Source organism: Phoxinus phoxinus (genome assembly GCF_949152265.1).
Source record: "Phoxinus phoxinus genome assembly, chromosome: 3".
NCBI lineage: Eukaryota > Metazoa > Chordata > Actinopteri > Cypriniformes > Leuciscidae > Phoxinus > Phoxinus phoxinus.
In genome coordinates, this window is record NC_136878.1 from 19,934,848 (window position 1) to 19,962,747 (window position 27,900).

Genomic DNA, 27,900 nt, shown 5'->3' on the forward strand with positions numbered 1-27,900 from the left:
TTTACATAAATTAATTGTGATGATGATATGTAAAACACATACGTGAATGTAAAACACATTGGGGGTTTTTATTACAAAAAATCTATTTTTACATATTTATGTGTAACTGGCAAATATATAATAGTTTGCTTTTGTTAAAATGGTGTAATCCAAATGGATGGAAATTTTAACTAAAAATTTAAATATATAGCCTACAGTAGGCTACATCTAAACATTATATATACATTATATATTTATATATATTTCCAATTATGTATAACAAAGGCAAAGGCTAAAACATCTAAGGATTGAATATAAATTAATATTCATGTACATTCATAAGAATAATCCCAAAATAGGATTACAGTTGAGATTATAGTGCAGCTGTACAGAGTAAAGGCTCATACTCTGTCATATTGTGACGAAGCCACGGCTATAATCTGCTGGCCCAGTTTAAGTCCAGGCCAATTCACTCCTCATGGGTTCAGTTTGTGCAGTGCTGTTAAAGCGTCAGAAAGAGAGAAAGGCGAGTGTTTGATTTTTGCCTCTAAATGAAGAAGGCAGAAACAGAAGACGAGGACGCTGAGTCAGCTTCATGCTGCTCCATAAACACCCAGCGGCCTTTGCCAACAGCACCCCCTGCTATAAACACTTCCTGAACTATAGTAGACATTTGGGCCATCATGTCTACTTGAATAACTATCTAGTTTTTAAAAGCATGTTGTAGACACTTCAATTTGTATTTGTTCTGTAGCTAAAAACTTTTTTTCTCAGCAATGGTGACTAGTTATTGTTACTTTGTCATTTAGAATAAAACTAACAAAAATAATTAATAAATAAAGTAGTTTCATATACCTTAGATTACAATGTAAATACCATGAGATATGGATATGGTAATCATTCAGTATACATATCAAAGAACCACATTATTACCATTAGATACCACGGTGCCACCAGTACCTTTTGTAAAATAATCTCTTTCTGTACTTCAACTCAGACCTCCATACTATGAAATACACTAAGAAAAATAGACTCTGGTCTCTGTGACATATTGTGATTAATTTAGTTGCATCAGAGCATGAAAAGTTCTAAATCAGGACCATTCTGGAATAATAATAAAAATACAGATACAAAATATTTTGGAAGGTGGAAGATGCATATAAATAGCATCTAAGCAAAGGGGAGGAAGGAATCGATTTACAGATCGGGATATTGCACAGCAGGAGAACAGACTGGAAAGTAGCCAGGAGTTTGAAAGGCACTTTTGAGCAGCATACTTTGTATAAACGTCAGGTAGGGGGGAAAAAAGAGTTTTTAAAGTTTTTTATCTAAAAAAAAAAGATAAGTTGTGCCAAAGCATTTGGCTTGGCAAGTACTACTTTGTAAAATGATGTAGTAGTAGGCCTATGCTTGGTAACATTTATACAATCTGCTGGTATCTCAAAAGAGACTTTTATGCTAGATGCTTTCCTTTTGACAAAAGGTTACGGGAGCCTTTTTCTAGTTAAGTTTCTCTGGGCCAGAATACATGTGGCTCAGTGGAGTATAATTTAGTCAAAGTCCGCACCACTGACAATGAGACCACAGACCACCGATGCACACAGAGGATATGCGATTTAATGTCGTGAAAGTTATGTAGGACTGCTTTTCTTCTAAGTCATTGTACATATTTCAATACAAACCAGATAATACATGTGGCAGGTGTTACCTCTCAGATCATATTCAGTGAACTTGCCACTTTTCAGACTTTGCAAATATGACTTTGCCAGTGTGACAATGCTTTTAACAGTTAAATAAACAAGAAATTAATATGATGTAACTTACAGTTTAGACACACTTTAGCTCCGCCAATGAAAATATTTATATCCACATGACACACAGTAGTGGTGTGTGAACAAATCGCTTGAGTAAATGATTCAATGCATCCTCCACAAAGATAGTGAACTTCTTGCTTTAATAAATGAATGTTTATAAAGAAACGGTTGATTGAATGATTAAACGACTAATTTCAGTGATAGTTACTTTGTGCCATTATAGGCGTAACGATGTAACCTAAAGAAAGTATCACATGAAGGCCACTCAGCCAATCAAATTCGAGGTCCGCAAGGAACGATATTTACAATTTAATTATAAATATACAATACATTGATACGATATTTACAATTTAATCTTTTATGAATTATATTAAAAATTATATGTTCCTTTTTATATTTAAAAAAACTAGATGTCCCATTTTAACAATATATATGTCAGAGTTTGCCACTTACATGCAGAAAATTGCGACTCTAAATCTGAGGCATTTCTTTTCATTTTGCTAATGGAAAAAGAAAAGAATGTTCATCGCTTCTTCCAAGACACTGGATTTTCAACAACCCTCAAACCATTCCTTATGTTATTGCACAGACAGCTTTAGCCAGACAGCTAATCTTTAACCCCATCCACCCCTGGGCACAGACTAATATTGTCAACTGCCATCTAATCCAGCTTCTGTTCACTCTCGTTTACACCATGTGCGACTATCACCACCATAAAGCTGGCTAACCCCTGACCTAAACACTGCGTAATTAACCTTTTAAAATGGTAAGCACGGCTTCAAATTGAGTAGGCTAAATATAGGGCTAATTTTTTTATAATAATGTGACTAAATGTAATAAGACAAACCTTTAATTAAACCAGATAGGAATAAAACTATATACATTACATTATATCCCATAATCTTTTATACAGGCATGATGAACATCTATTAGTTAGTTTAAGCAAATACTTACTAAAACTTCCTTATCACCATGCAGTCTGGTTATAAATAGACCATCCAAGTGACATAAGATTCTCTAATCAAGACTGACACTAAAAAACTGATGAACGAAGTTTTTTCTGGTAACTGATTATTACGGATTCCAAATAAGGAATGAAATTTGCAAGAATAAATTCATCCAATGCATGTCAGTGTCTTGCTACATCTCTTCCCAACTGCATTACTGAAGCTCGCATCTGTCCTCATTATTACTATTAAGGGATAATGGATAGGAAATTAATTTAAAACATTTCTCATGCTTTATTTTCTAATCAGGCAGAAGGGAAATACAATTAGCATTTGCAATTCTCCCATCCTTAACAGCCAAAGCTTTTCATTAGTCCCTTTCTGACATATTGTCAATATCAGATGCTCTTAATGGCACTTGAGCAGAAGTGAGCACAGCACTCGAGACTTGTGAATTAATTATAAGTGAGCCGTTTGCTTCAGTGCTGTCGAATGTTTACTGTGTCCCAGCATGAGAAGACACTGCTTTAGCATTGGTCTTATTTGCTATGATCGTTTCTACATGAAGAGGTGTGGAAAATGCTGTCCTTCTGTATGTTTAAAAACAAAAACAAAATCATTAAAAACGCTGATTAGAATTTCAGGGTTGATTTCTGATGGGTTCTTTATCATATGGATCGACATACAACTTCACATGATTTATATAAACACTTTTAACCAAAAATAAAAGACAAATGCAAATGAAACCATTGCACAATTTAATACTGAAACACAATTTCATAAAGCTTGCTCAAAGAGATCCAAAAATAAGCAAGATGTTAAACATCAAAATAAAATCCTCCATTGCATTCCTAATGAACGCAAATTACAAGATCCCTGAAATCATTTTAATCCACGTTTGAAAAACGTTTCTGGACACCCTGGATCTATTTCATGAAAGTCCATCGTCATCCATTCAATAATCCACAAATACTGAGGAAAAAATACTAAGCAGCTGTCATCAAATCCCGACTAAGCTTGAGAACTGTACAGTTAATTCTTTGTAACGTTAATCTGGGTTACGTATGTTTTAAGGGCCTGGATATTTACATAAAAATGATTCATTCTGAGAACTCCGAGCAGGAAGTAATCATTTAAATAATAGCTGAAAGAGACGTCACAGGCACGGCAGTTTTCTACAGCTTTCCAGTGACCTCACATACGCGTTCACTCGGCTGGAGTGTACCTGTTAAAGTGCCACAGCGTGTCTAAGATCAAGCAATGCGTGGGAAGGTCATCAATAAATAAAGAAGAAAAAAAACCTCACAATCATCAAGGTAAAATGAAAACAATGCACAGCACCTAGCATTTCAATTAAAAATAGAGTGGCTGAAGGAATCATGGCGCTGCGTACTGTGAATTCTCCATACTGTCTGTGCAACATTTACAGAGATAGACATATATGTGGATGTGGAATGTGATGTCTTCACATGTGATCATGAGAGATGGTCCACAGGGAATTCTGCACATACAGCTGTTAAGCTCTTCAAGAATGTCTCACATGTCAGTAGCTGGCCACAAAGTCCAGAGGCACACAGAACCGAATGAGAACTGTATCTCCCATCATGCCATGCTCTCCCTCTCCTCTGATGGTCCGTTTGACAGTTTCTTCACCTTCTTAACGCCCTCTCCCATGGCTGTTGAGGTAGTTACCCTGAAATGAAAGAAAAGAGCATCATTAATAACAACAAAAACAAGCTCTATTGTGTAGCATTATGCCCTCTGAAACACAACAACACGGATGAGTTGTCATTTGAAGCCAAACACGCTCAAATACTCAACCACATAACATTCAAGAGATAACAATGTTTCTACATTAGATTTGGTTTTGCGCTTCTTGTGAATATCAGTGTGGACAGAATCTGGATCAGTAATGCTTCTCTGAAATAGCTAAATAAAAACAGGTCCTTGAATAATTTCAGACTGTCCCAATTTTCTGAGGAAAGCCCTTCAGCGATCTCGCATGCATACAACTGATGTTTAATTCATAAAACAAAACAAAACAATCCTTCTCTTAATCTTTCTGGTTTCTACGATGACCACGAGGGGACATGTTCGGTTTTGTCGTGGCCAGGACATATAAACTTGTGGGAACATGTTATGTCGTGGCCACAAGATCATTTTGTCGAGGTAATGACATCCTTATGTCGTGCCCTCGAGATCCTATGTTGAGGGAAAAACATCATTTCTCATGGCCACGAGTTAATTAAGAACGACAAAATAAGGGCAGAATTTAGAAATAATAATTTTAACCTATAATAGCCTATTATATTGCACGCAATGTTGCCTAGACAGCATTGAAATAAAGTCTGTTATCAATAAATTATAAAAGAATATGTCAGAAGAACATAAAATAATATAGGTCTACAAGAACATATTTTTATCCATCCCATCTCACAGCCTTTTAAATCTATTCACTGATCGTGGTTTTTTTATTTATTATTATGCCTTACCGAAATAAAATGAAATGTATAACCTTATACATGTTCGATTCCAGTCAGTTGGCATGACTGACGGACATTTACAAAAGGCCTATTTACAAAACCTAGGCTATATGGTACGGTAGGCTATTAGATAATACATAATGTTAATTGGGTAAAGAGATAATGAGATCAAGCGGAATACCATAATTACATATATATATATATATATATATATATATAAAACTTAATTTTTCATGTTTTATTTGAACAAATTATTCGAAATTCATTCGACTGCTTTCACGGGAACGATGTGCTATTAATGAAAACCGACGTTCATTTATCTTCACTGGTGTAGTCTACAGAAATACAGTCACAAAGTCAAAACTTTATGGGATGATCGCGCATTTACAGTATTTAAAAAATACAGGAAGTTAATTAGGTAAGGAGATACAGGAAATGAAGAGGAAAATAAACCAAATACATAATCGATAAAACAATATTAATAATATAAAAATATAAAAGAAAAAAAGAAACGCTCAGTGAATGGATTTAAAAGACATTTGGATAAAAACATTTTATAATGCATATTCTTTTAACATTTATTGATAAACTTTATTTGAATGCGATCTATCGGCACCATCGCAAGCATTACAATATAACAGGCAATATGTTAATATAATAATTTCTTAATTCCGCACTTTTTAAAAATTAAATATCCATTTCTGAAAATTGCAGGTTGTTTAAGCATTTAACTCGAGGCCATGAGAAATAGATGTCCTTCCCGCCACATAAAGAAGTCGTGGCCACTAGAAAAATATATCGTTCACTCGACATATGATCTCGAGGCCACAACATATTATCATTCCCAAGAGTTAATATGTCGTGGCCACAACAAAACTAAATCAACCGAACGTGTCCTACTACTTTACGTGACTACTGAGACACAAATCCTACAATAACAACTGAGAAATGGCAAAAAATTATAATAATTCAGCTCAAATCAAGTTCTGTTAACAGGTGCCCTAAACAGCTAGAAGGCTATGAAATCATTTTATGGCGCTTTGTGTGCAACAATGATTTCAACCTTTGATTTCAGAAGAAAAGGCCCAATTTATAGCACATTAATAGTTAAAGCTGATTTTATGTAATACTTTACAAAAGAGGGCAACTGTGACCATTCACTTTTTCAGTGCCATTAACAAAACCATCTTTTATGAGGCAATGACCTACAATACCATTAAGGATAGTCGGTTTAAAAAAAAACAAAACAAAAACCCACATTTATTTACTGTGACTGATTTTTCACATTTAAAACTATATTTTACAGTAGTGAATATAAATATTTTGCAATAAATGTAACGTTTTTTTGTCTTTTATTTAGCAAGGATGTATTCGATTGATCAAAAGTGACAGTAAAGACATTTAGAATGCTAAAAGAGATTTATACTTCAAATAATTGCTGCTCTGTTGATATTTCTATTTAAAGAATCCTGAAGAAAAAAAAATGTATGACAGTTTCCACAAATATATTAAAGGGGTAGTTAAGTATGATTTCACTTTTCTAACTTCAGTTAGTGTGTAATGTTGCTGTTTGAGCATAAACAACATCTGCAAACTTACAATGCTCAAAGTTCAAAGGAAAGGAAGATATTTGCTTTTAAAGAAAAGGACTACAACAAACGTGCAAACAACAAACTCAGTCACATCCAGTGATGTGACTGAGACCTGCATGCGCGCTCCCGAGCCTCTCGCCTCGTCTACTGACTTTGCACTCAACAGCGACGACATTCCAACTTTATGACATTATAGTCTATAATGTATAGTCTGCTAATACTTTATATTATAGTCTGCTAATACTAAGAAACGACCAGCACAACACAGACTCCAACACAAACTCCACATAATAATAAAAAACTAAAAAAAGCACGAGCACTCAGATTGTAAACGTATTGGTTGCAATCTGAAACATCACCACTAGATGCCGCTGAAAACTCCACATAGCTCCTTTAAAAAGCCATGCACAAAACGGTGCATTTTTGCAAACCCTCAAAAAGTATATAAAAATATCTGTGGGGTATTTTGTGCTAAAACTATACACACACTCTGGGGACATCATAGATTTATTTAACATCTTGTGAAAATGGCATTTTACCACCCCTTTAAGTACCGGTAGGTGGGCGATCCCTTCAGGATTCATCGGTACTATACTTCTTCACCTGGAATTTGGCTATAAAATGTTTTTTTTTTTTTAAAGGAAGTTGAAATAATCACGACAAATTATTTTCCCTAAACGAAAATTATTTTTCAATGGAGAAAATTAATGGAAAATTGTTAAACTGTTGCACTCTATTAAAAAAGATAAAATGGAGATACTTTTTTGTTTTTCAATTAAATAATTATAATAATAAAAGCAGACAGGGCAGTGTGGACCTAAACTCTGAATGCTCATGAGAGCAATGCCCTCTATTTTTGTGGTTAGCGTCATCCATCTTTTCTGTGTTCTCTGCGAGACTCAATGAGGACAGCTGAATCAGGCCGCACCCCAAGTCACCCAAAAAAAGTTTTGGGAAAATAGGCCAAAAAAAAACAAGAAAAACAAAAAAAACTAAGAGTAAAGCAAAATGTCCTGTGTATGGCAGGCTGTCGGGGGGAGAAGGAGAAGAAGAAGAAGAGGGGGAAAGTGCAAGCAAGGAACAAGGACATTCGGAGTCACAGGGCTATTTTGGGAAGTGCAGGGGTGGGGGGGGATAGAGCACACACCGCCTGAGGGGACGCTGAATGTGGGGTGAATGGGAGATGGGAACTTGGGGGAAGGAGGGGGGTTGTCATGGAACAGAACAAGACTTGGACATCAGGTAGTGGAGAGAAACGCATTCCACTGAGACCTTAGCGAGAAAATCACGAGGATGGAGAAAAAAGAAGGGAAAAAAACTAGATGAAGCAAGGGAAAGAAATTAAAACAAAGAATTGTCTGACCTGATGAGGCCGTTTGGAGTAATTACATGGAATGGCTTTAAATTAAGCAGGAAATGGGAGTGCGTATGTAAATAAACAGGGTTTGACAGGTGCTTTCAGCTAGGGCATGTAGTGAGGATGGCTACCAGGTCCTCCAATCAGAAGGAACCCCTCTGGGCTTCTTCTGGAGCCATGACAGGTGGCTGGATCATTGTAAGCCTGTCCCTGTGACCAGGTCGCAGTTGGTAATGGAGCGCAACAGGTCATGGTATGTAGAAGAGCTGCGCGTACCATGTTCTTATAATTGTAAAAAACAAATTCTTCAAAATATCTTCTTTTGTGTTCAACAGAAGAAAGAAATTCATGCAGGTTTGGAACAAATTAACGGTGAGTAAATGACAGAATTTAAATTTTTGGGTGAACTATCCCTTTAAAATTGAGACAATCTTATATCATCTCTTGTGTGTGGTTATGATCATCTGACACTTTCTCTCTGCTGTGAGTGAGTCATACCATCTTGAGGAATCAAATTGCCCTTGATCTTTTGAAATAAAAGAATGACGCACTATGAAAATATATCATGAAAGACAGTTCATTGTGTTTGTAACTTGACATCCACCTTATTTTTCAAAGCGGAAATTAGCTATTTCCTGTGCAAGACTTCTGATTCATTAGTCTATAAATAGAAGAATATTGCCAAGAACATTGGCAACGCCTGCTCTTACATTAAAAATAAAGTGGATATTCACCAGTAGCTGTGTATTTAAGTATGATTTCTTACACATCATCCATCTCCATGTCTTCTTCCTCCACAGACAGCAGTAGGTAGGGGTTGTAGGAGGCCGGTCGGAACTTGTGTCCGGTTAAAAAGAAGAAGGTCAAAGTGGCCAGCTCATCCAGCAGCTATGAATTAGGAATAAAATACACTTATAAAAATTTAAAAAGCAATACAACTTTGAATGGTTGCATGTATGTAATTGTGGATTTTGTTTTCAATTGTTAGCCCAATATGATATCTTTCCATGCATTTGATCAAATCTGAGATTCAAATGGTTCTAAATAAGTATTTGTAACCCAACAGTGTTATCTTATAGAATCTAAGCAACAGACATCACTGGATAGTGACCTTGTATATTTAGGGTGACCACCTAAAATTGGGAGCTTTGTCCTGCGCAAGCAGTGTCCCACATTTCAATTATGACTGTATTTTTTTTTCTTCCCTAAAATTACAAAACCACAATAAGAAAAAAAAACTAAAAAAAGCGGTTGCCGTTTTAAAATCTATTTGCCCAGCCCTCATGTTCTAGCTAGAGCAGGAAAATAACCACAGATTCACGGATGGACAGGGCAAAGGAACCAATGTGGACCTCATACAGCTACACCAGCCAGGACTTCTTCTAGACAAGTACTGGACAACATCCTGATTAAACATGCCAGATCCAACAAAAGACACAAGTTCAAGATGCACTAAATCCAGTAAAATGCATTTATTCTTTGCATAGTCTAAAGGAAAATAACTCGCTACTAAAGGAAATGTATTTTATATAATGTTATTTTAGCTTACTACTACTAGCCTGTTATTCAGTTATAATAATAATATAATAATAATAATAAATCATTTTTTTTCAGAATAGGTCCTGTAAAGTGAAATACATTGTCACCAGTCACAAAGCTGGTCACAATTAACTAAGCTTAATTGTCTATTTAAAACGTTAAAATAAGCTTCCCAACTAATGTAAATCAATATTTACATAGTATAATGGCAGTAAATGTATCACAATAACCATGTGGCCACCCTATGTACACTGCTAAGTAAAACAATCATGTGACATGGCATTGGAAAAGTCCTCCACATACTATTTGTTATCTTGGGGATGCTGAAGAATGACACTAGATTTAATGTAAAACACTACATATTGCTAAAACGTTACACATATGAATGTCTCTGTGAAGGGATCAATAGGGAAGTTTATGTGAGCAAGTCTTCAGTGCACTGATGTTTGAGGAAGCTGCCATCACTCACCTGGTAGAGCCACTTCCATTGGTAAGGGACAATGACCTTGATGAGACTGGCAATGATGCGGGTGAAATAAATATAGCATACAATCTGTGACAGAGAAAGAGAGAGTGAGAAGAGAATAAAAAGAGAGAGAGAGATAGGAGGACAGAGATACACTTATCTAAAATATTATTAATGAGATAAAGAATGCCAAAATAAAGAAATTTATATAAGGTTTTGGACTACTTAGGTCACGAATCGAATGAGGAAATGTGACATTGATCATGTGAACTCGTCACGGTCAGATGTTCTTGTTTCCATTGAAGCACTGAACAATATAAGCGTCTTTTCTGTCCTTACAAATTAATGAATTAGATTTAAAAAATGCCAAATAGAATCCTTTTGGCTCAGACTGGCTGGAGACAAATCCAGACAAAAATCCAGTGAAGAATCTATGTATAAAAACAGTGAATGCAATGTATTCATACACAGACCTTCAGAAATAAATGCGTTTATAGAGACAGTGATTGTTAAAATAAAGTAAAACTAATAAGTCTAACAAGTCTCGTGCGATAGCAGACAGTCTATGTCCTTTTAAAAGCACTGTGTCTGAATGCAAGTGAGAATGACAGTGAGGTGAGTACATACCATCACATAGTAGTGCCTAAAAAGTTTCAGTTGAGCCAGATTGATGGCAGCTACAAAGGGAACGAGAAAGCCAAACATTACGATTAAAACAGAGTGAGAGAGGGGATGAGCTTTCCTTTTAACTTCCATGCTTCAATTACTGTGGTTCTCACTTCTGCTGTGAAAATTGTCAAAATCAGAAGGCAATTTAAGTTTATATCTTTGTGCCCTGTGAGGGAAAGGCAGAAGATGAAAGCAGGAAGAAATATGATAGGCAGCAATGAAACAATGATTATATGAGGGAAGGGGTGAAGAATTGTGTGAAGAGATTTTTTTTTTTTCAATATAGGATTATACGAAGTTATAATAGGCTACACCAAGCAACCTATAGTTGTGCTACAGTATATGCATCTCATTGTGCTTAAATATTGCCACTTATGAGAAGAGTCATATATTTGCAGTGGCAAAAATTGGGACACAGACATTGGGGCTAAGGGAATAACCTGCTTCATTTTGTGCTGATCTCACTCACACTCACACTCACACTCACACTCACACTCACACTCACACTCACACTCACACTCACACTCACACTCACACTCACACTCACACTCACACACACACACACACACACACACACACACACACACACACACACACACACACACACACACACACACACACACACACACACACTTGTTGGAAACAGGCATCCTCAGGGATGACCGAAAAAGCATAATTCAGCAAACATCTCAATCGCAGAGGCTAAAGGCACAGCAGGACGCTGTCATCATAACCCGCACACCTCTCTTCATTAAGCACTTTTCTTAGCAGGAGGTTAAGAGTTTTATATGTAAGATTTAAAGAAATTAACTGATTATTTCTGCATATTTTAATAAATAAGAGTTAATTGGAAAGGGGTGGGTGGGGGAAAAAATATAGTTAATAGATTTAAGGACTTTGCTAGTAAAAAGTATGCATTTTTCGTGTACATGTTACTAGTTAAAACACATACAATTAGATGAATGTAGATCTGACTAAATGCATGTTGTGTTTATGAGCTTTACAAATACAACTTGGAGAAAAACAAGTCAATCGGAGAGGACAGGATGAATGCTAAGATTTCTGTAGATATGCAGAACCACATATATATAAAGCTATAAAGTGTAGGCCATGTTATACTGTATATGTGTGGAGGTGACTAAAATGACATTTTGGTAAAACATTAAAAGTATTAAGTTTAATAAGGTCTAGATGCATTACTTTAAAAATGTTTGGGGTCTGTACGATTTTTGTAATGTTTTTGAAAGAAGTCTCTTATGCTCACCAAGGATGTATTTACCAAAATACAGTAAAAACAGTAATATTGTGAAATATATAATTTAAAAAAAAAATATATATTTTTTATATTTTACATGTAATTCATTCCTGTGATGGCACTGGATGTAACGGTGCTCAAGAAACAAATTATTATTATTATCAATGTTGAAATCTGTTGAGTTGCTTGATAATTCTGTAAAAAAAGAAACTTGACTTTTGAACAGTGTAACATAAAAAAAACTTCTTCAACATATTTCTTCAACATATATGAAATACAGGAGGATACAGAATAATATAAATAAACAATTATTCATTGTAGTTTACAATAAAGCTTAATAAAACGAAAACAAACAGTAATGAGGTTATGGAATTTGCATTGATCCCTAGCTGCAGGGTCAAATCTCTATCCATTCCCTGGATTTGTGGGTTAGACAAAGTCATAGCACAGGCTGGTTTCTCTGAGCTATGACATTTACAAGATGCCTGGCATCTGCTGTCACAACAGGAAACAATGCACAGTGGCAGAGCACATGCCAGAGAGAGCATCTCTAGCAGGATCCGTTTTTACACCCTAAAACTATCAAGCCACAATGGAGACATACTATGCGTGTTGTTTGATGTTAGTAACACAGCTTGCAGAAGAGATGAAGCAGGGATGACGCATGTACTGTTTGTTCAAGGGAATGGGAAACTAACAACTGACCAAACATTCATGACCATTGTGGTCAGTGTTTATAATGATAGTTGAAACCATTAAGTGTTTTCAGCTTAGGGTCAATTCATCTGATTTATGATTTATCATAACACCACAAATCCGACACCACCAATAATAATTGCTCATAATAAGTAAATCATTAGAATGAGTTAACAAAAAATTATCGAGATACGCTACCGTTCAAAAGTTACGATTTTGTTTTATGTTTTTGAAAGAAGTCTCTTGTGCTCACCGAAGATGCATTTATTTGATCAAAAATACAGTAAAAACAAATAATATTGCTGAAAGTATTAATGTCTTATAAAACCTCTTTGAATGGAAGTATCCTCTTAATAATCCATAGACTACCACTGTTAGTAAAAGCATTTACGTGGCAAGTTATACTATTTAGTTAACGTATGTCTAGAGCAGCATGCCTAGAACTGCAGCACAGTTAAATTTCATGCTGTATACCAAGTCTTTAAAATAGCATGCAGAGAACAGCCAAATGTGAAGGAGTACAGCTCAATCAACCAAGCAAAGCATTTGGAAAGATTAAAAATACAGACTTTCATTTCATTTAAAATGGCTTCAACATTGTGACAGGGCTGACGTCTTTTACAACTGGTCATAAAAAAAATACACTCCAAATAGTAGATGTGATGATCAAGTTTAATATCAAACTTCACTGAACTGTTGACCACAAAGTGGTCTGACAATGTTACTTCGACATACCTTTTCCATCTGTTGCTGATGCCTCTTGTAAATGTCTTATGGACCTATCAAACAAAAACAATTGCTTTCAGATGAACTACTAAAGATAAAAAGCCAATGGTCTATTAGTCTAATGATATAATTTATGGTACAGCAAATTAAATCAGGGCCAAATCAAAAGGACAAACTGGAAGAGCACTTACCAGACGACTGGGAAGAGAATAGCCCCGCAGCATAGCAGATCTACTAGAAACAGGATCTCCATCCACAGGCCATATTCGCTGGAGCCCTCCTCTGTGGACTCAATAATGATGTATGCCACATTGGCCAGAACCTGAAATCACAATTATAACTAAGTATCATAGGACAGCAGTAGTTTAGCTTAAAATCCCATTAACAACCTTGTATTTAAAAAATAATGTGCTGACATCTTCTATGTTGTGCAACACTGTACTATTAACGTCTTGAAAAATATGTTTTAGTGTTTGTTTCGTGACCTCTAAATTGTTTAAAAAACTGGGGATTGTACATGCATATTCATACACAACAGTGGGGGGAACCAATACCTGCAGGGGAATGACGATCATGAAAATCTTTTTGTCTTTATCTGAGAGGATATGCTTGACAAAGGCCCAGCCAGTTCCTATTAATGCTATAGTGATGAACAATAGTGCCCCCTTCAGCCTGCACAAAGTAAAACATTCAGAGAAGTCACACATTCAGCTCTTTACAGTTATCAAGACAACAGCACAGTGGTTTTCATTCAAATTACAAGTTCACTACCAACCCAAAACAACCTAAGGAACTTTTTAAAAGGCTGGAACACACTAAACAACTATTGTCCAAAGTTTTGCTCCGATTCCCAGTCTGGATGAGCCAATGCTAGTTTGCTGAAAGTCAGAGCTAGTTTGCATTTTGTGTTTAAAATGACTTGAAAGTCTGGTAGTGTGTGATCTTCAGTCGTTTATGATGTATGATGCCCGGTTTTTCCCTGTAACCATTTTCAAAGTCAGCAAGTGTATGATTTGAATGGTTGTGTAGTGCGTTACATGCTTAAGAGCAAAAACATGACATAAATATCTATGTTTTTTTCTTATATGACAGTACTTCACCCTATCCCTGTATTATCCAGTTTATGTTGGTGAACTTACAGGTGAGTTATGTAATAGACCACAGCCCAGCCTTCAATAGGAAAGCCCTGATTGGAAATGTAGTAGTAGTCAATCTGTAAAAAAGGAATATAAAGGTTAAAGGAGAACTCCGGTCAATTTTAACATTGAGCTCAATTTTTAGTAAATTTGGAGTGCTGTCAATACAGAGAACAACGACAAAAATCGGTGTTGCCTACACTGTGTTATCCTATTTTTAAAATTTGCACCCTATTGACTTGAATGGGGCAAGTTTTAAACCTGCTTTTATCCTCTTAACATATTTGATGTGTCATTACAAGTGCCCAGCCATGTTGAGTGATTCCTTAAGAGTGAACACGAGTGAATCTGACTGCAGGAGATGTGAAAGATATGAATAAAAATGATGTTATATCAGCCAGCGCAAATACCTGTATTTAGTTCCTGTTTTCGGTGGAAGTCCAAAGTAGTCGATTGTCGAGTTCACGCGCGTGATCATAGTAACTAAACCTATGCGGGTGAACTCGACAATCGACTACTTTGGACTTCCACCGAAAACAGGAACTAAATACAGGTATTTGCGCTGGCTGAAATAACATAATTTTTATTCATATTTTTCACATCTACTGCAGTCAGATTCACTCGTGTTCACTCTTAAGGAATCACTCAACATGGCTGGGCACTTGTAATGACACATCAAATATGTTAAGAGGATAAAAGCAGGTTTAAAACTTGCCCCATTCAAGTCAATAGGGTGCAAATTTTAAAAATAGGATGATAACAGTGTAGGCAACACCGATTTTTGTCGTTGTTCTCTGTATTGACAGCACTCCAAATTTACTAAAAATTGAGCTCAATGTTAAAATTGACCGGAGTTCTCCTTTAAAACAAAGGCGATGTAATGCTATTTTTTTGCCTTGGGTTAGGGTATCAAGCGTAAAATGAAATTGCATTTCAAATGCACTTTCCCTAAATTGCAAGGTTTTGGTGGAACTATCATGGTTTGATCATGCATTGCGTAAGATTTAGATAATGTTCTTGAAATCTAATGATATTCACATCAAATAAAAGCATTTCCTTCAAAGGTTCGCATATAAACAAAGAAGAAAAACTCACTGCATGGAAAATAAGGGACAGAGACTTTGTAAATGGAAGAGCAGCCATCAGCCAATGAATCTTGTAAACATCAGCACTAATAAATAAAAAAAGAGAATTACACAGTGATCCCATAATATGCTCTACTTTTTTACAGAAGACAATCTGAAATATGATTTTGCTGCTCTCTACTGGTCATTTCTAGTAAAATGTATGAAACTGTCGAATAGAAAATTTACATAAGGTCTGTTATTATAGCACTTACCTATGGGTACGCAAAACATGAACCCACAGTGTGCCGATGAGGAAGAAGAACATGGACATACAGATGTAAAGCTTAGGCAAAGGAATCTCTCCCGCTGAGAGGAAGCTTTCTGGATTCTTCTCTTTGATGTTGATCTGAAATTATATTTATTGCCCGAGTATATGAACTGCATGACTTCATTATATTGATAGACACTGTATTTTAGAACTCAGACAAACACTCACATCAATGTTGAAAGGCAGCATGTCTGACGCAGAGCTGTCCTGGTTTAGTGGCATGGAGTAGCAGTTGTAGAAATAAAAGTTATAAAGGCCTTGCTGCTCATCCGTTGTGATGTTGAAGTAAAACTAAAACAAGAGCAGGAGAGTCAGTGGGGTGCACAATTAAAAAAAACTAAAAAAACTAAAAATGGAGCTCAGAACTAGCTTGATGCGCTTCATAATCTCATGAGCTCTCAGTAATATCCTTTCATGTATATCCTACCTCAAAGGAATAGATTTGGTCTTTGCTCTGAAGAGGATATGTATCTTCTGCCTTGCTCTGTGGGAGTAATAAAATATAAACATAAAACATATTTAAGACAACATGCAGTCTTGAATTAAAAGATCGCAGATCTCACCTCAACATCTCGCCTGGATTTAGAACCCACTGCAAATAAATAGGAGAGAAATAAACTCAAAACCATAATTGAAATGTAGACTGATACAAAATTATAGGAATGCGTACCCAACATTAACATTTCCTCAATTAAAAGGCTTTTTATTGCGTTTACAATACAAAGAAGATGAGAACAGATAAGCACTATTTGTTCAAAAGTTAGGGCAGGGGGTTCTCTAAACTATGACATTTACAAGCTGCCTGCCATCTGCGGTCACAACAGGCAACAATGCACGATGGTGTAAAACTTGTAAATAAAATCATTTGATATATTCAATTTAATAACATATACTTTTATATATGCATGAGGTGTTCGTCAACTGAAGGCATGCTGGAGTTTCCAGTGTTGACAGGTCCATAAAATAGCCTACTGGAAGCACTGTAGTTTTGCTGTACTATACTAAAAATATGAAAAGTACAACACAAATAGCATTTTAAGTTACTTCCGTTTATTAAAAAATACAGCAGTACCGGTAATTGATAATAAATACACAAGCCTCATTTTTGTGTTAATTGTCAGAATCTATCATAGATTTTTTTTTTTTTATCACAAACATGATGCTTAGCTTACCTAATAATTTATCATTTAATTAAGAAACAATTCAATAATAAAATAATTGTATATAGCCTATAGTTTATTATTATGTAATGTAATTTTATTTTAAACGAATGAGGAAAATAAAGCGAGTTGAATCCACGGAGCTCTAAAATAATTTTAGAATCATTATCTTGCTGAAGGGATCAGCAGTGATTGATTTTTTTTGTGTTATTTTCAAAGATTATTAGCAAAATACTCTCATTATGAAGCGAACGCTATTCCGCTCTTATTTAAAAATATATATTTGCTAAGAATGAACCGAAATGAAAACAATACATTTTTTATCAATGTATTTGACAGCCTACACCCAATCCACTCCCCATCTCAGAGGAGTAATCCAATGTAATTTATTCCTGTAATGGCAAAACTAAAATTTTAGCATCATTACACCAGTCTTCAGTGTCACATGATCCTTCAGAAATTATTCTAATATGATGATTTGGTGCTCAAATATTTTTCTTTTTATTATTATCAACGTTTAAAGCAGTTGTTCTGCTTAATATTTTTTTGTGTAAACTGAAGAATTATTTGATGAACAAAGTTAAAAAGAACATAATTTATTTGAAATAGAAATAATTTGTAATAATAAAAATGTTTTTACTGTGGCTTTTGATCAGTTAAAAATATAAAATTCTTTAAAAAACCTGACTCCAAACTTTTGAACAGTAGTGTACCACGTGTTATGATTTACAGTCCAAGATCAAAAGAAAATACTTACTCTTGGACTGAGATCCATCATCTGGCCCATTGTCGTGGAGATCTTTCTCTTTTTCAGCTTGCAGGTCCTCTGCAATGCTTTTGGGCAACACAGGTATGATGTTGGGAAAAACACCAGCCTCCACTGAAGTCTTCTTCCTCACTCTGAGGATATCAGTCATGGCAGAACATTCAAAAACTAGATAATACTTCCAAATTCATTCTAATTGTAATGAATAAAAAAATGAGTTCAAAAATAAAACTCACAGGTTATTTTTGAAGTCCAGCAATAGAAGTACCCCTGCAAAATTAACACTTGGATCCTTTTTCAGAGGACAATAATCCAGACCCTCATCCTGCGTGTTCATAAGAGAGGATATCAATTAGCTATCCGAATCAGTTTGACCGAAAAATCATAAAAAGAATGCCTGAAATTGAATGTAATATTAACTTTTTACATTTTAACTTTACATTAATATTATATGAATCATACTGTACTTCTATATAAGATCCTTAACTGACAAGACTGTCAAGTTCCAGCAGTTAACTTATGCATATTTACAAACAATAAAAAAATCTACAGACAGTCATCATACAACTCTGATAGCAACAGCTGCACAGAAAAATAGACATTCAAAGACACATACTGACCAGATATGTGGAGAAGCCATTATTGTTTGCACGATCTAGGCTAAAACCAATCTGCAAAATAATATATGACAAAGATATTTTATTTCTCAATGTGACAGATGACTTCTATTTTCTGAAATTACGCCTTGTATAAAATGAGATTAAAAAGTTCCATTAATAACGTGCGAGACATTTTCATACTGTGATATTTTATCATAAAGTGCACTGAATGAATCTGTAAGCCGGTAATTTGTCAGACAGCAGAGAGAGTCTGACCGTGGAGCTGTCCATGTTGTCCGTATTTCCATCAGTGAAGCTGAGGCTGTTCATGCTTATACTCATGTAACCATCTTTATATAAGCCGAAGGTGTTCAGATGAACCCGCTGACGGATGTCGTCCTAAAACAGAACAAGAGTGTTTAGTGCCGCACGGGCATATAGCTGCTGAGATCCGTTTGTATGATCTGTTAATGGTTTTTGCATTGTCACAACAAAACTATTATGATTGATAAATCTTAAGACAGCATCTGTTGACATTAAACAACAGTGATGACAATACAGTGACTGTACGAATATATTATAAAAACATTGGAAGCACATTACACACATACCTTAAGTATGAGATGATGGAGTCGACATTGACTTTCTATGATGAGAGCTGTAATAATCGCATTAATAACTGTAAACATACATCTCTTCCTAGACGCCATTTTTAAAACTGCTTCAAAAATAACAGCAGGTCGATCGTACTATTATTTCCGGTTCACATTTTTAATGACCGACGCTCTCTAACGGGCAGGAAATATAGTTTAATATAATACCAGTCAGCCTGAACCTGCTTATAAAATGTTATTTTCAACGTCAATCAAAATGTTATTCCAGATAGATAGATGGATGGTTTCCTGTACGCTCAGTGGGCGGGGTCAATAGTGGTTGGTGAACGAAGGACGCGTTTCTATTGGTCTGTTTTCATTAGAATGCCAGGGCTTGTTCTGCATGACTCTCTAATTTTTTTTTAGTTTTTTTACAGTCTATGGTCTGACTCAGCGGCTCTGGTCTGACTGTGCCAGAGCTGAATGTCAAGTGGCAATAAGAAGAGAGACAAGTTAATAACATTCAGGTATGTTTGCGGAAAACTTTCATTCTTATCGCCAGTTTTAGCCCAGGTTTGACAAAACATAAGTTACTTGCGGCGCGAATGAATTGGGCAATTGTCGTAAAATGACTGAATTCTGCCGTAAAGCACTCCATGACAACATGGTTGGAAGCATAATGGTTGGGGAAAAAAAGTCTGTTTTACACAGTCATTTCTGTCAATGTATGTCTGTGCTGAGTCTGACGATAGTGAGAGAGAGTATCACTTGACACTTTTAGGTAAGCCAAGCGATCTTACACTATGGAATATTTTCTTAAATGTAACGTTTGATCTCGACAAGATGCAGGGTGATGCATGAGAAAGGTCACGTAAAGTTAGATGGTGGATGACTGAAAGCTGTCATTGACCTGACTCGATTTACAACAAACCCAAACATGCCTTTTGATCTCATTATAAAAAGTTCCGGTGGTATTAAATAGTATTTCTGATGCCGATTGCTCAAAAACCACAACAAAGGTTAACATTCATTACTGCACTTGTTTGCTTCTCTGATTCCAGTATAAAGATGAGCAACCACACTCTCCTGGTTCTGTACGGGAGTCAGACGGGAACAGCGCAGGACACGGCTGAGCGGATCGGCCGTCAGGCGCAGAGGAGGCGGATGAGATTCAGAGTCGAAGCCCTGGACACTTACAATGTGGTCAGTGCACGTCTGCAGTCAGACATGCGAAGCTTTTCATTGAGTTGGGGTTATAAGTTAATTATTTCATCTCTTTGCTTTGTTATCACGTCTCCTCATTAGGCCAACCTGATCTCAGAGTCTCTGGTAGTGTTTATCTGCGCCACAACAGGACAGGGCGACCCTCCAGACAATATGAAGGTCAGTCTATATATACATGTAAGAATTTAGCCTATAAACTCTAATGCATTGCATATATTTAAATGTTAAATATTTGAATATTTTCTTCATATAGAAATTCTGGAGATTCCTGTTCAGGAAGTCATTGCCTGCTGATTCTCTTTGCCGACTTGACTGTGCTGTGCTGGGCCTTGGAGACTCCTCGTATCCAAAGTAAGATGACAGATGCTCTGCTTACAAAAGCCTTCATTATGCTTTCATTTTCTTCACTGCATATTTTAAATGATTTTGAAAGGGGAATTATTTTAGAACTGAGGACATATATGTTTTCAGGCTGCATATTATTATTGATGATACAACACTGAGACCTTTTCGGTCCACTTTCCAGGTTCAACTTTGTTGCAAAGAAGCTCCATAAGCGTTTGCTTCAGCTTGGTGCTAATATGCTACAGCCTGTTGGACTGGCTGATGATCAACATGATCTGGGGTGAGCAGAGGTCCTCACACACAAATATATGATATGTAATATATATATATATATATATATATATATATATGTGTGTATATGTACAACAACAGTCTGTATGCTGCTTGATATTATTGTAATATTATTGTAATCATAGGCACATTGGCTTGTAGTTTTACCGTTTACAACACTTATTGTTGTTTTTTACAGTAAATAGCTTACCTTCACATTGCAAAATAAGGTGAATACAGTGTTTGTGAAGTTCGCATTCTGTACAGCTGATATTTCCTTTATTACTCCTCAGGCCCGATGGTGTGATTGACCCCTGGTTGCTTTCGTTCTGGCAGAAAACCCTGTCTGTCTACCCTCCTCCTGCTGGCCTCGCTCCAATCCGTGAGGAAGAAAAGTGTGTATTTTACATATTCTAACACTCAAAGCTTCCAAACACTGATTACTTAATTGAAACATTTAACTGTTCATATATTTAATGTAAAATGTTCTGATTTTTCAGACTTCCAGCCCGATACGTTTTCCACTTCCTAGATGAAGTCCCAGATAAGCAGATCGAGCATCTCCAGACACCTGATAATAAGGCCCTTCCCACCTCGCTGCAGCCTTTTTCAGCTCGAGTCGTGTTCAATCAGAGAGTGACTCATCCCTCACACTTCCAGGATGTCAGGCATATCGAGTTTGACATCACAGGCTCCAACATCCAGTGAGCAGTGCGAAACATTTAAAATAATATATAGAGATGTTATCACAAAATGATATTAATGATCCTGTCTATCTCTGACAGGTACAATGCAGGGGACGTTGTAATGATGAGACCCTGTAATGCTGCAGAGGATGTGGAGCAGTTCTGCCAACTATTGAAGCTTGACCCAGAGTGCTACTTTACACTAACTTCCACTGACAGCAGCACAGGTGATACTTAACACCTTAAAACTTCACCCACATGCTAAAACATCTCCATTTGTGTTCCATATAAGAAAAGCCTTACCTTTTAAAGTTTGAAAAAATCTGTTCCCCTCCTCTCTGTAGCAGCAGTCCCTGCGCGTCTTCCTCAGCCCTGCTCCGTTCGCTTTCTGGTGGAACAGTTCCTGGACATTTCTGCTGTTCCACGTCGTTCCTTCTTTGAGGTGTTGGCCACTTTTGCCACCAATGAGCTGGAGCGTGAAAAACTTGTGGAGTTTAGCTCTGCTCAGGGTCAGGATTCTCTTCACTCCTACTGCAACCGACCCCGCCGAACAGCCCTGGAGGTCAGAGGTCACGCTGACTGTTGATGTGAAATGATACAACTATTTTATGATGTCTGCAGACTCATTTAGTACACTGTCTTCTGTTGTCATATGGAGTATGCGATAACTGTGTGCTTGTTCATATATTTTATGGCTTACAAAGTTTTTAATGTGGTTGTTAAAATCTGTAACTAGTGAACAAGTAGTGTTGTCACTTTCTAATGTTAATCTATATACTATAGAATCAATGTAAACCTTTATACTCTTGTTGATCAGGTACTGACAGACTTCCCTCACACCACAGCTGAGTTAAGCATTGACTACTTGTTGGATCTTTTTCCAGAAATTCAGCCTCGCTCCTTCTCCATTGCCTCTTCTCTCTTGGTAAGTCATTTTTAATGTATTTATTTATGTAAATATTTTTGGGAAAAATGTATATTTTTATTCAGCAAGAAAGAATGCATTAAATTGATCAAAAGTAACAATAAAAAACATTTAAAGAGTTACTTCACCCAAAATTGAAAATTCTGTCAGTAATTACTCACCCTCATGTCGTTCCAAACCCGTAAGACTTTTGTTCATCTTCGGAGCACAAATGAAGATCTTTTTGGTGAAATCGTAGAGCTTTTTGTCCTTCCATAGACAGCTACTCAACTGACACTTTGTTTGTTGCTTCAATAAGTTCATGAAGAGATCATAAAACTATTCCATATGAATTGACCAGTTTAGTCCAAATTGTCTGAAGAGACTCGGTCGCATTATACTTGCATATAAACATTGATCAGAGAACATAAACTGAAGCTCAACCGAACCTGCTTGATGTGTGAGAACAAACCTCTTGCTGAAGCTGAAAGTGCTGTGTAACACGAGAGAATGAACCTCATTGGTTCTTGAACAACAAGAGAACATGCTTCAGCTTCTGTTTACCACAACTGATGTGTGAGTTGATGAATGTTTATATGTGAATAAAAGCATAAATTCAATCTGTTCATCATATAAAGCGATCGTCTCTTCAGAAATGTTTAACTAAACCTCTCAATTAAAATGGATTAGTTTTACCATCTCTTTTTAAGGCGCCAAAGTGTCAGTTGCGTAGATGTCTATGGGGGGACAGGAAGCTCTTAGATTTAATCAGAAATATATTTTTTTATTTGTGCTCCGAAGATGAACAAATGTCTTACGGGTTTGGAACAACATGAGGGTGAGTAATTAATGACAGAATTTTAATTTTTGGGTGAACTATCTCTAAAATGTTACAAAATATTTATATTTAAAATAAATAGAAAAAAACGTTCTATTCATCAAAGAATCCTTAAAAATGTATTATGGTTTCCACAAAAAATATTAAGCAGCACTGTTTGATAATAATAAGGCCTGTTTCTTGAGCACCAAATCAGCATATTAGATTTCTAAAAAATCTTACCGACCCCAAACTTTTGAACGGTATTGTAAATGTATAATATTTATATAAATATTTGTTTCTGATTCCACAGCAACACCCTGACAGAATCCAGATCTTGCTTGCTGTGGTGAAATATAAAACCCTGCTTTTGAAGCCACGCAAAGGCCTCTGCTCTTCCTGGCTGGCATCTCTGGAGCCCTCGAAAGGTTGGTCTGATCGACCTGAAAGAATTAACAAGTCTAAAACTGCCAATAATGAAATCTGTACGAATAAATCGTTTTTTTTTTTAAATCATGTCCAAAATACTGTTTAGGAGATGTTTATGTACCGCTGTGGGTGAAGAAGGGGAGTTTGAGATTCCCTCACGACCCAGACTCCCCTGTGATAATGGTGGGACCAGGGACTGGTGTGGCTCCCTTCAGATCTGCCATACAGGAGAGGGCTGCTCATGGGAAGATGGGTGAGTTTGTTGGATTTGGTTGTTATTCAGATGTGGAAAAGATGAAAAGTGATGGTCAAACATGTATTTTGCTAATAAAATTTATTGTGAGGGCCACTTCTTCCTGAATTGGGCTGAGGGTAAGAATCAAGAAATGTGGGGCCTATTTTTTCTGATTATTTCTTTATAAAATGTCTTTATGGCCTAGAACTGGGGTTTTCAAAGAAAAAAACGTACATTTTATATTATTATGAGAATTGTTATGAAATGGCATGATAATAATTTGTCGCATAGCCTATCTGAACATTATACTTTTAATGCTAATCTTTTAGAGATTAGGCGACCGGCCAATCAGTCTGACATATGCCGATTTTATGCCGGTCAAATGCACTCGGGCGCGCCACATGATTAACACCGCGCAACATCAGCATCACACGTGCACACGGAACGCACATGTAGGAAACCTCGTGAATTACGGCCGTTTCTGACCGCTAGCGCGAGCGGCGCGTGAGCAACACGTAGTTTTTTCCGGCGTGCATGTGAATCAATGAGTGCATTCACACCGCGAGCAGGAGCGTGAGCAGCAGTGAAGAGGGGGTTTCGCCGCGCTGCACACGCTCAATTAAAGTGAAAGCACATTTTTGATGGACAAAATAAATATGATTTCACACAAAAAGTGCCTAAAATGCACATTATTTGCATGTCTAGTGTGTTTTAACAAGAACTGGAGTAGGCTATGTCAGAAAAGAAAATTAAGACTAAAAAATATTTATAGATATATTTCTAAAATTTACCCATTTAAACTTGTTTTTATTATTCAGTTTGGGTAAAAGTATATGGTGTTTTATTAAAAAAAAGGCAGGTCAAACTGGTCAAAAAATCGGAATCGGCCTAGAAAATTGTAATCGGTGCATCTCTATAATCTTTCTGATTGGCTGGTATCAAACACCATCACATAATCTGATGTTCACAGATGTTTTCTTTCTTTCTTTCTACATTTGCCGTAGTATTGTCGATGGGTTCAATAACACATCCTGCAAAAGGGGGGCCATGGCCAGAACCTAGTGGTAGTCGATGGGTTCAATAACACATCCCCATGTCATATCAGTATTTTTATTTTATTTTTTAATTCGTTATACCTGCCCAGGGACTACAGGTGGAAATTAGCAATTGTTGCTATAACCTGGCACAATACATATTCTCTTGTTTAACAAGTTTAATGCTTATTTGTGCATTGTCCCTGTTTCAAATAAAATAATTTCCAATTCCAATTCCTGCAAAAGGGGGGCCATGGCCAGAACCGAGTGGTATTTGGGGGGCCTTGTCATTGAAAAGTTTGGGAACTCCTGGCCTAGAACACTATCAAATATTTGATAAGTCGTGACAAAATGTGTGCCATGACGCATAATGCTGTTGGTAAGTTTCAAGAGTGCTTAGTCATAATACATACTAAAGTCTTATTTTCTGTTTCAGCTAATGTGCTATTTTTCGGCTGTCGCTCTGAGTCAAAAGACTTCTACTGTCGATCAGAATGGGAGGAGAAGGTGCATGCGGGCCACATGATCCTTGTCACAGCCTTCTCCAGAGATCAGGTCAGATGAGTATTATTTAGCTCTTACCATAAGAGTACTGCACAGGTGTGTCTAAATAAGAGGGGAAGGACCCCTCTCTTATTTTTTTAGGAACACTAAAAAAAAAAAAAAAAAAAAAAAAAAAAAGGTGTGTTCGACTTCATGCGGCGCTGCACAGCAGACCGATCAACGTCTGACTTGAAGCAGTGAATGCCATTAAGAAATTTTGTCCGATTTGAGACAGCATCACAGTGATGCAGGGCATCAACATACCGCAAGAGCAATTCGAGAGCAGCGGCTGCACAAGCTCAGATGACGACACCACTGTTCAACGATTGGCCGGATTCACAGATGACAACAATGACGTGTTTTGTGTTTATTCTGACACCTTCAGTTCCGCTAATGCTCACAAATCCAAGTTTTTATAACAATAAAATGGAACCATAATGTTATACTATCCTGTTAATCAAAATAACACTGATAAAAAATATATAGCCCCACTTTGTTGGTATTTAAATAGTATAGGCGTATGTTGAACTTTATTCTTGTACAAATAGCACTGCATTAAGCATTGCATGAAAAGTGTTTCTGTTGCTTGATGAAATCGTCTGAAACTTCTGTGTATTTGACAAATCACATCTAATCCACTTCATCTGTGATGAAGTACACAAACAGTGTGTGAGCGAGCGAGCGCCACTACAGGAAGCAGAACGTGTCCGACTTGACGGCACTGTTTTCAATTCTGCCCCCAACTGCAAGTGGCAACTCTCACCGATCGGTCTGCACAGCGCTGCATGAAGTCGGACACACCTATTGCCTTTTGTCATGCAGTCAGTAGTATAATGCAGGTTATGGTAATGTGACTTTTGAAATCAAATGTCTTCCATACTGCATGTTTTTACTGTAAAAGGCACATCAATCTCTGTTAATGTACTTTTTTGTAATTAATGACATTTATAATTGAAACATAATTACAGTGTTCACTTGATTGTTTTTGCAATAATTGTTGCCTGGAAATATTTCCTTTTTATAGGCTGTGAAATAAAATTTGAATACGATTCATTTACAGGAGGATAAAATCTACGTTCAGCATCGCGTAAAGGAACAAAGCAAACTTTTATGGGATCTGATAGCAAAGAAGAATGCGTTCTTTTACATAGCAGGGTAAGTCTTTTTTAACATCAAGGCATTCAACAAAATAGTGTGAAACATTAAAAAAATTCTGGAATGTTATACCCCATATGTATGGTTAGTTAATGCAATATTACAGCATATATGAGGAGCAGGACAGAAATGAGCTACCCTTTTCCATTTTCATCCAGAAATGCCAAGCAGATGCCCACAAGTGTATGTGATGCACTGAAAGAAGTATTCCAGAAAGAGGGTGGGATTTCTGAAAACCAGGCACACGAGATGCTGGATGCCATGGAGAAAACTGGACGCTTTCAAAGTGAAACCTGGTCCTGATCTCTCCATTAAATCCAGCCTTGATAAACAAAACAAAAAAGGCCTCATGTGTGAAAAGTGAGTTGAACTGAGATAAAATGGTGTTATATAGTGCTTTAAATCCAAACCTCAGTTGTGGTCCAACCACTTTCTTCTCTCAACAAGTTCCCCACTGCCTTTGACAATGTAACTAGGACCTATAAGCTTAACTGAAGTTACAAACACACACTACCAGACCATGAATTTGATTTGATGTTAGCTGTAATCTAGGCTGGTGTTACTGCTTTCATTTTTATTGTATGGATTTGACTTATTGAAGGACAAAGTAATAATGACTATTAGTAATAAAATCTATTAATAGTTGGAAATACTTCTATTCTTTTAATTTCTTGAAATAAATCATGACTGGAATATTAGAACTGATTCTGTTTAATTTTACATTGAAGCATAAAAATGACTTATTCATAAGGACACAGCTAGTGTGCACCAGTCAAAATTTTACTATGGATGTGCTCATGTAGAAGAAAAAAGTCCAACTCAAACTGGTATATTCTACATTAGTGATTCTCAACCAAACTTGCTGGGTGGTTGCAGGATGACTTAAAAGGATTTACATTTATAAATTATTATTAATATATTAAATATAATCTAATATAAACTATAAATTAAATGCTAAAAAATACAAAATGTTCACATATTTTCCTGTGGTGTTGAGCCCCTTTTAAAATTGTTAGGTTTTAACTATCGTTGCTATTGAAGAACATAACTTCTGGAATCACAAAATGAATTGTGGTTAATTCAATA

The 27,900-nt window shown here is 36.3% G+C and overlaps 2 protein-coding genes across 6 annotated transcripts; one reads left to right on the forward strand and one right to left on the reverse strand.

Annotated features, from left to right (window-relative positions):
- Positions 1 to 3,485: 3,485 nt before the first annotated feature.
- gpr107 (G protein-coupled receptor 107) lies at positions 3,486 to 19,487 on the reverse strand (the record flags this gene model as incomplete). Of its 2 annotated transcripts, XM_079606906.1 has the most annotated exons (18): positions 19,191 to 19,354; positions 18,856 to 18,978; positions 18,601 to 18,651; positions 18,217 to 18,305; positions 17,972 to 18,114; positions 16,618 to 16,646; positions 16,482 to 16,538; positions 16,223 to 16,345; positions 15,999 to 16,132; positions 15,755 to 15,830; positions 14,663 to 14,736; positions 14,078 to 14,195; positions 13,715 to 13,845; positions 13,533 to 13,576; positions 10,805 to 10,854; positions 10,181 to 10,264; positions 8,939 to 9,060; positions 3,486 to 4,433 (listed from the first exon to the last, which is right to left on the reverse strand). In XM_079606906.1, exons 1-18 carry the CDS (start codon positions 19,287 to 19,289, stop codon positions 4,343 to 4,345), a joined length of 1,638 nt encoding a protein of 545 aa, XP_079463032.1. In that variant the 5' UTR covers positions 19,290 to 19,354. The 2 variants fall into 2 exon arrangements, with proteins under 2 accessions (XP_079463032.1, XP_079463033.1); XM_079606907.1 differs by lacking the exon at positions 3,486 to 4,433 and having other exon boundaries at positions 8,935 to 9,060; positions 19,191 to 19,487.
- Positions 19,488 to 19,506: 19 nt separating this feature from the next.
- ndor1 (NADPH dependent diflavin oxidoreductase 1) lies at positions 19,507 to 27,706 on the forward strand. 4 transcript variants are annotated; one of them, XM_079606902.1, is made up of 15 exons: positions 19,507 to 19,699; positions 20,234 to 20,375; positions 20,478 to 20,555; positions 20,650 to 20,747; positions 20,923 to 21,021; positions 21,305 to 21,406; positions 21,512 to 21,715; positions 21,797 to 21,924; positions 22,042 to 22,259; positions 22,515 to 22,622; positions 23,732 to 23,846; positions 23,954 to 24,100; positions 25,553 to 25,671; positions 26,720 to 26,814; positions 26,973 to 27,680. In XM_079606902.1, the coding sequence occupies exons 1-15, from the start codon at positions 19,656 to 19,658 to the stop codon at positions 27,115 to 27,117; spliced, it is 1,842 nt and encodes a 613-aa protein (XP_079463028.1). In that variant the 5' UTR covers positions 19,507 to 19,655; the 3' UTR covers positions 27,118 to 27,680. The 4 variants fall into 4 exon arrangements, with proteins under 4 accessions (XP_079463028.1, XP_079463029.1, XP_079463031.1 ...); XM_079606903.1 differs by having other exon boundaries at positions 19,539 to 19,699; positions 22,045 to 22,259; positions 26,973 to 27,513; XM_079606905.1 differs by having other exon boundaries at positions 19,698 to 19,953; positions 22,045 to 22,259; positions 26,973 to 27,658.
- Positions 27,707 to 27,900: the final 194 nt, after the last annotated feature.

Excerpts from the sequence above, each read along its gene's own strand:
- ndor1 (XM_079606902.1), top strand. The coding sequence starts at position 19,656 with ATGTCAAGTGGCAATAAGAAGAGAGACAAGTTAATAACATTCAG. Across the intron at positions 20,748-20,922 it reads GGAGACTCCTCGTATCCAAA|GTTCAACTTTGTTGCAAAGA; the intron begins GTAAGATGACAG and ends TCCACTTTCCAG. Across the intron at positions 22,623-23,731 it reads CCATTGCCTCTTCTCTCTTG|CAACACCCTGACAGAATCCA; the intron begins GTAAGTCATTTT and ends CTGATTCCACAG.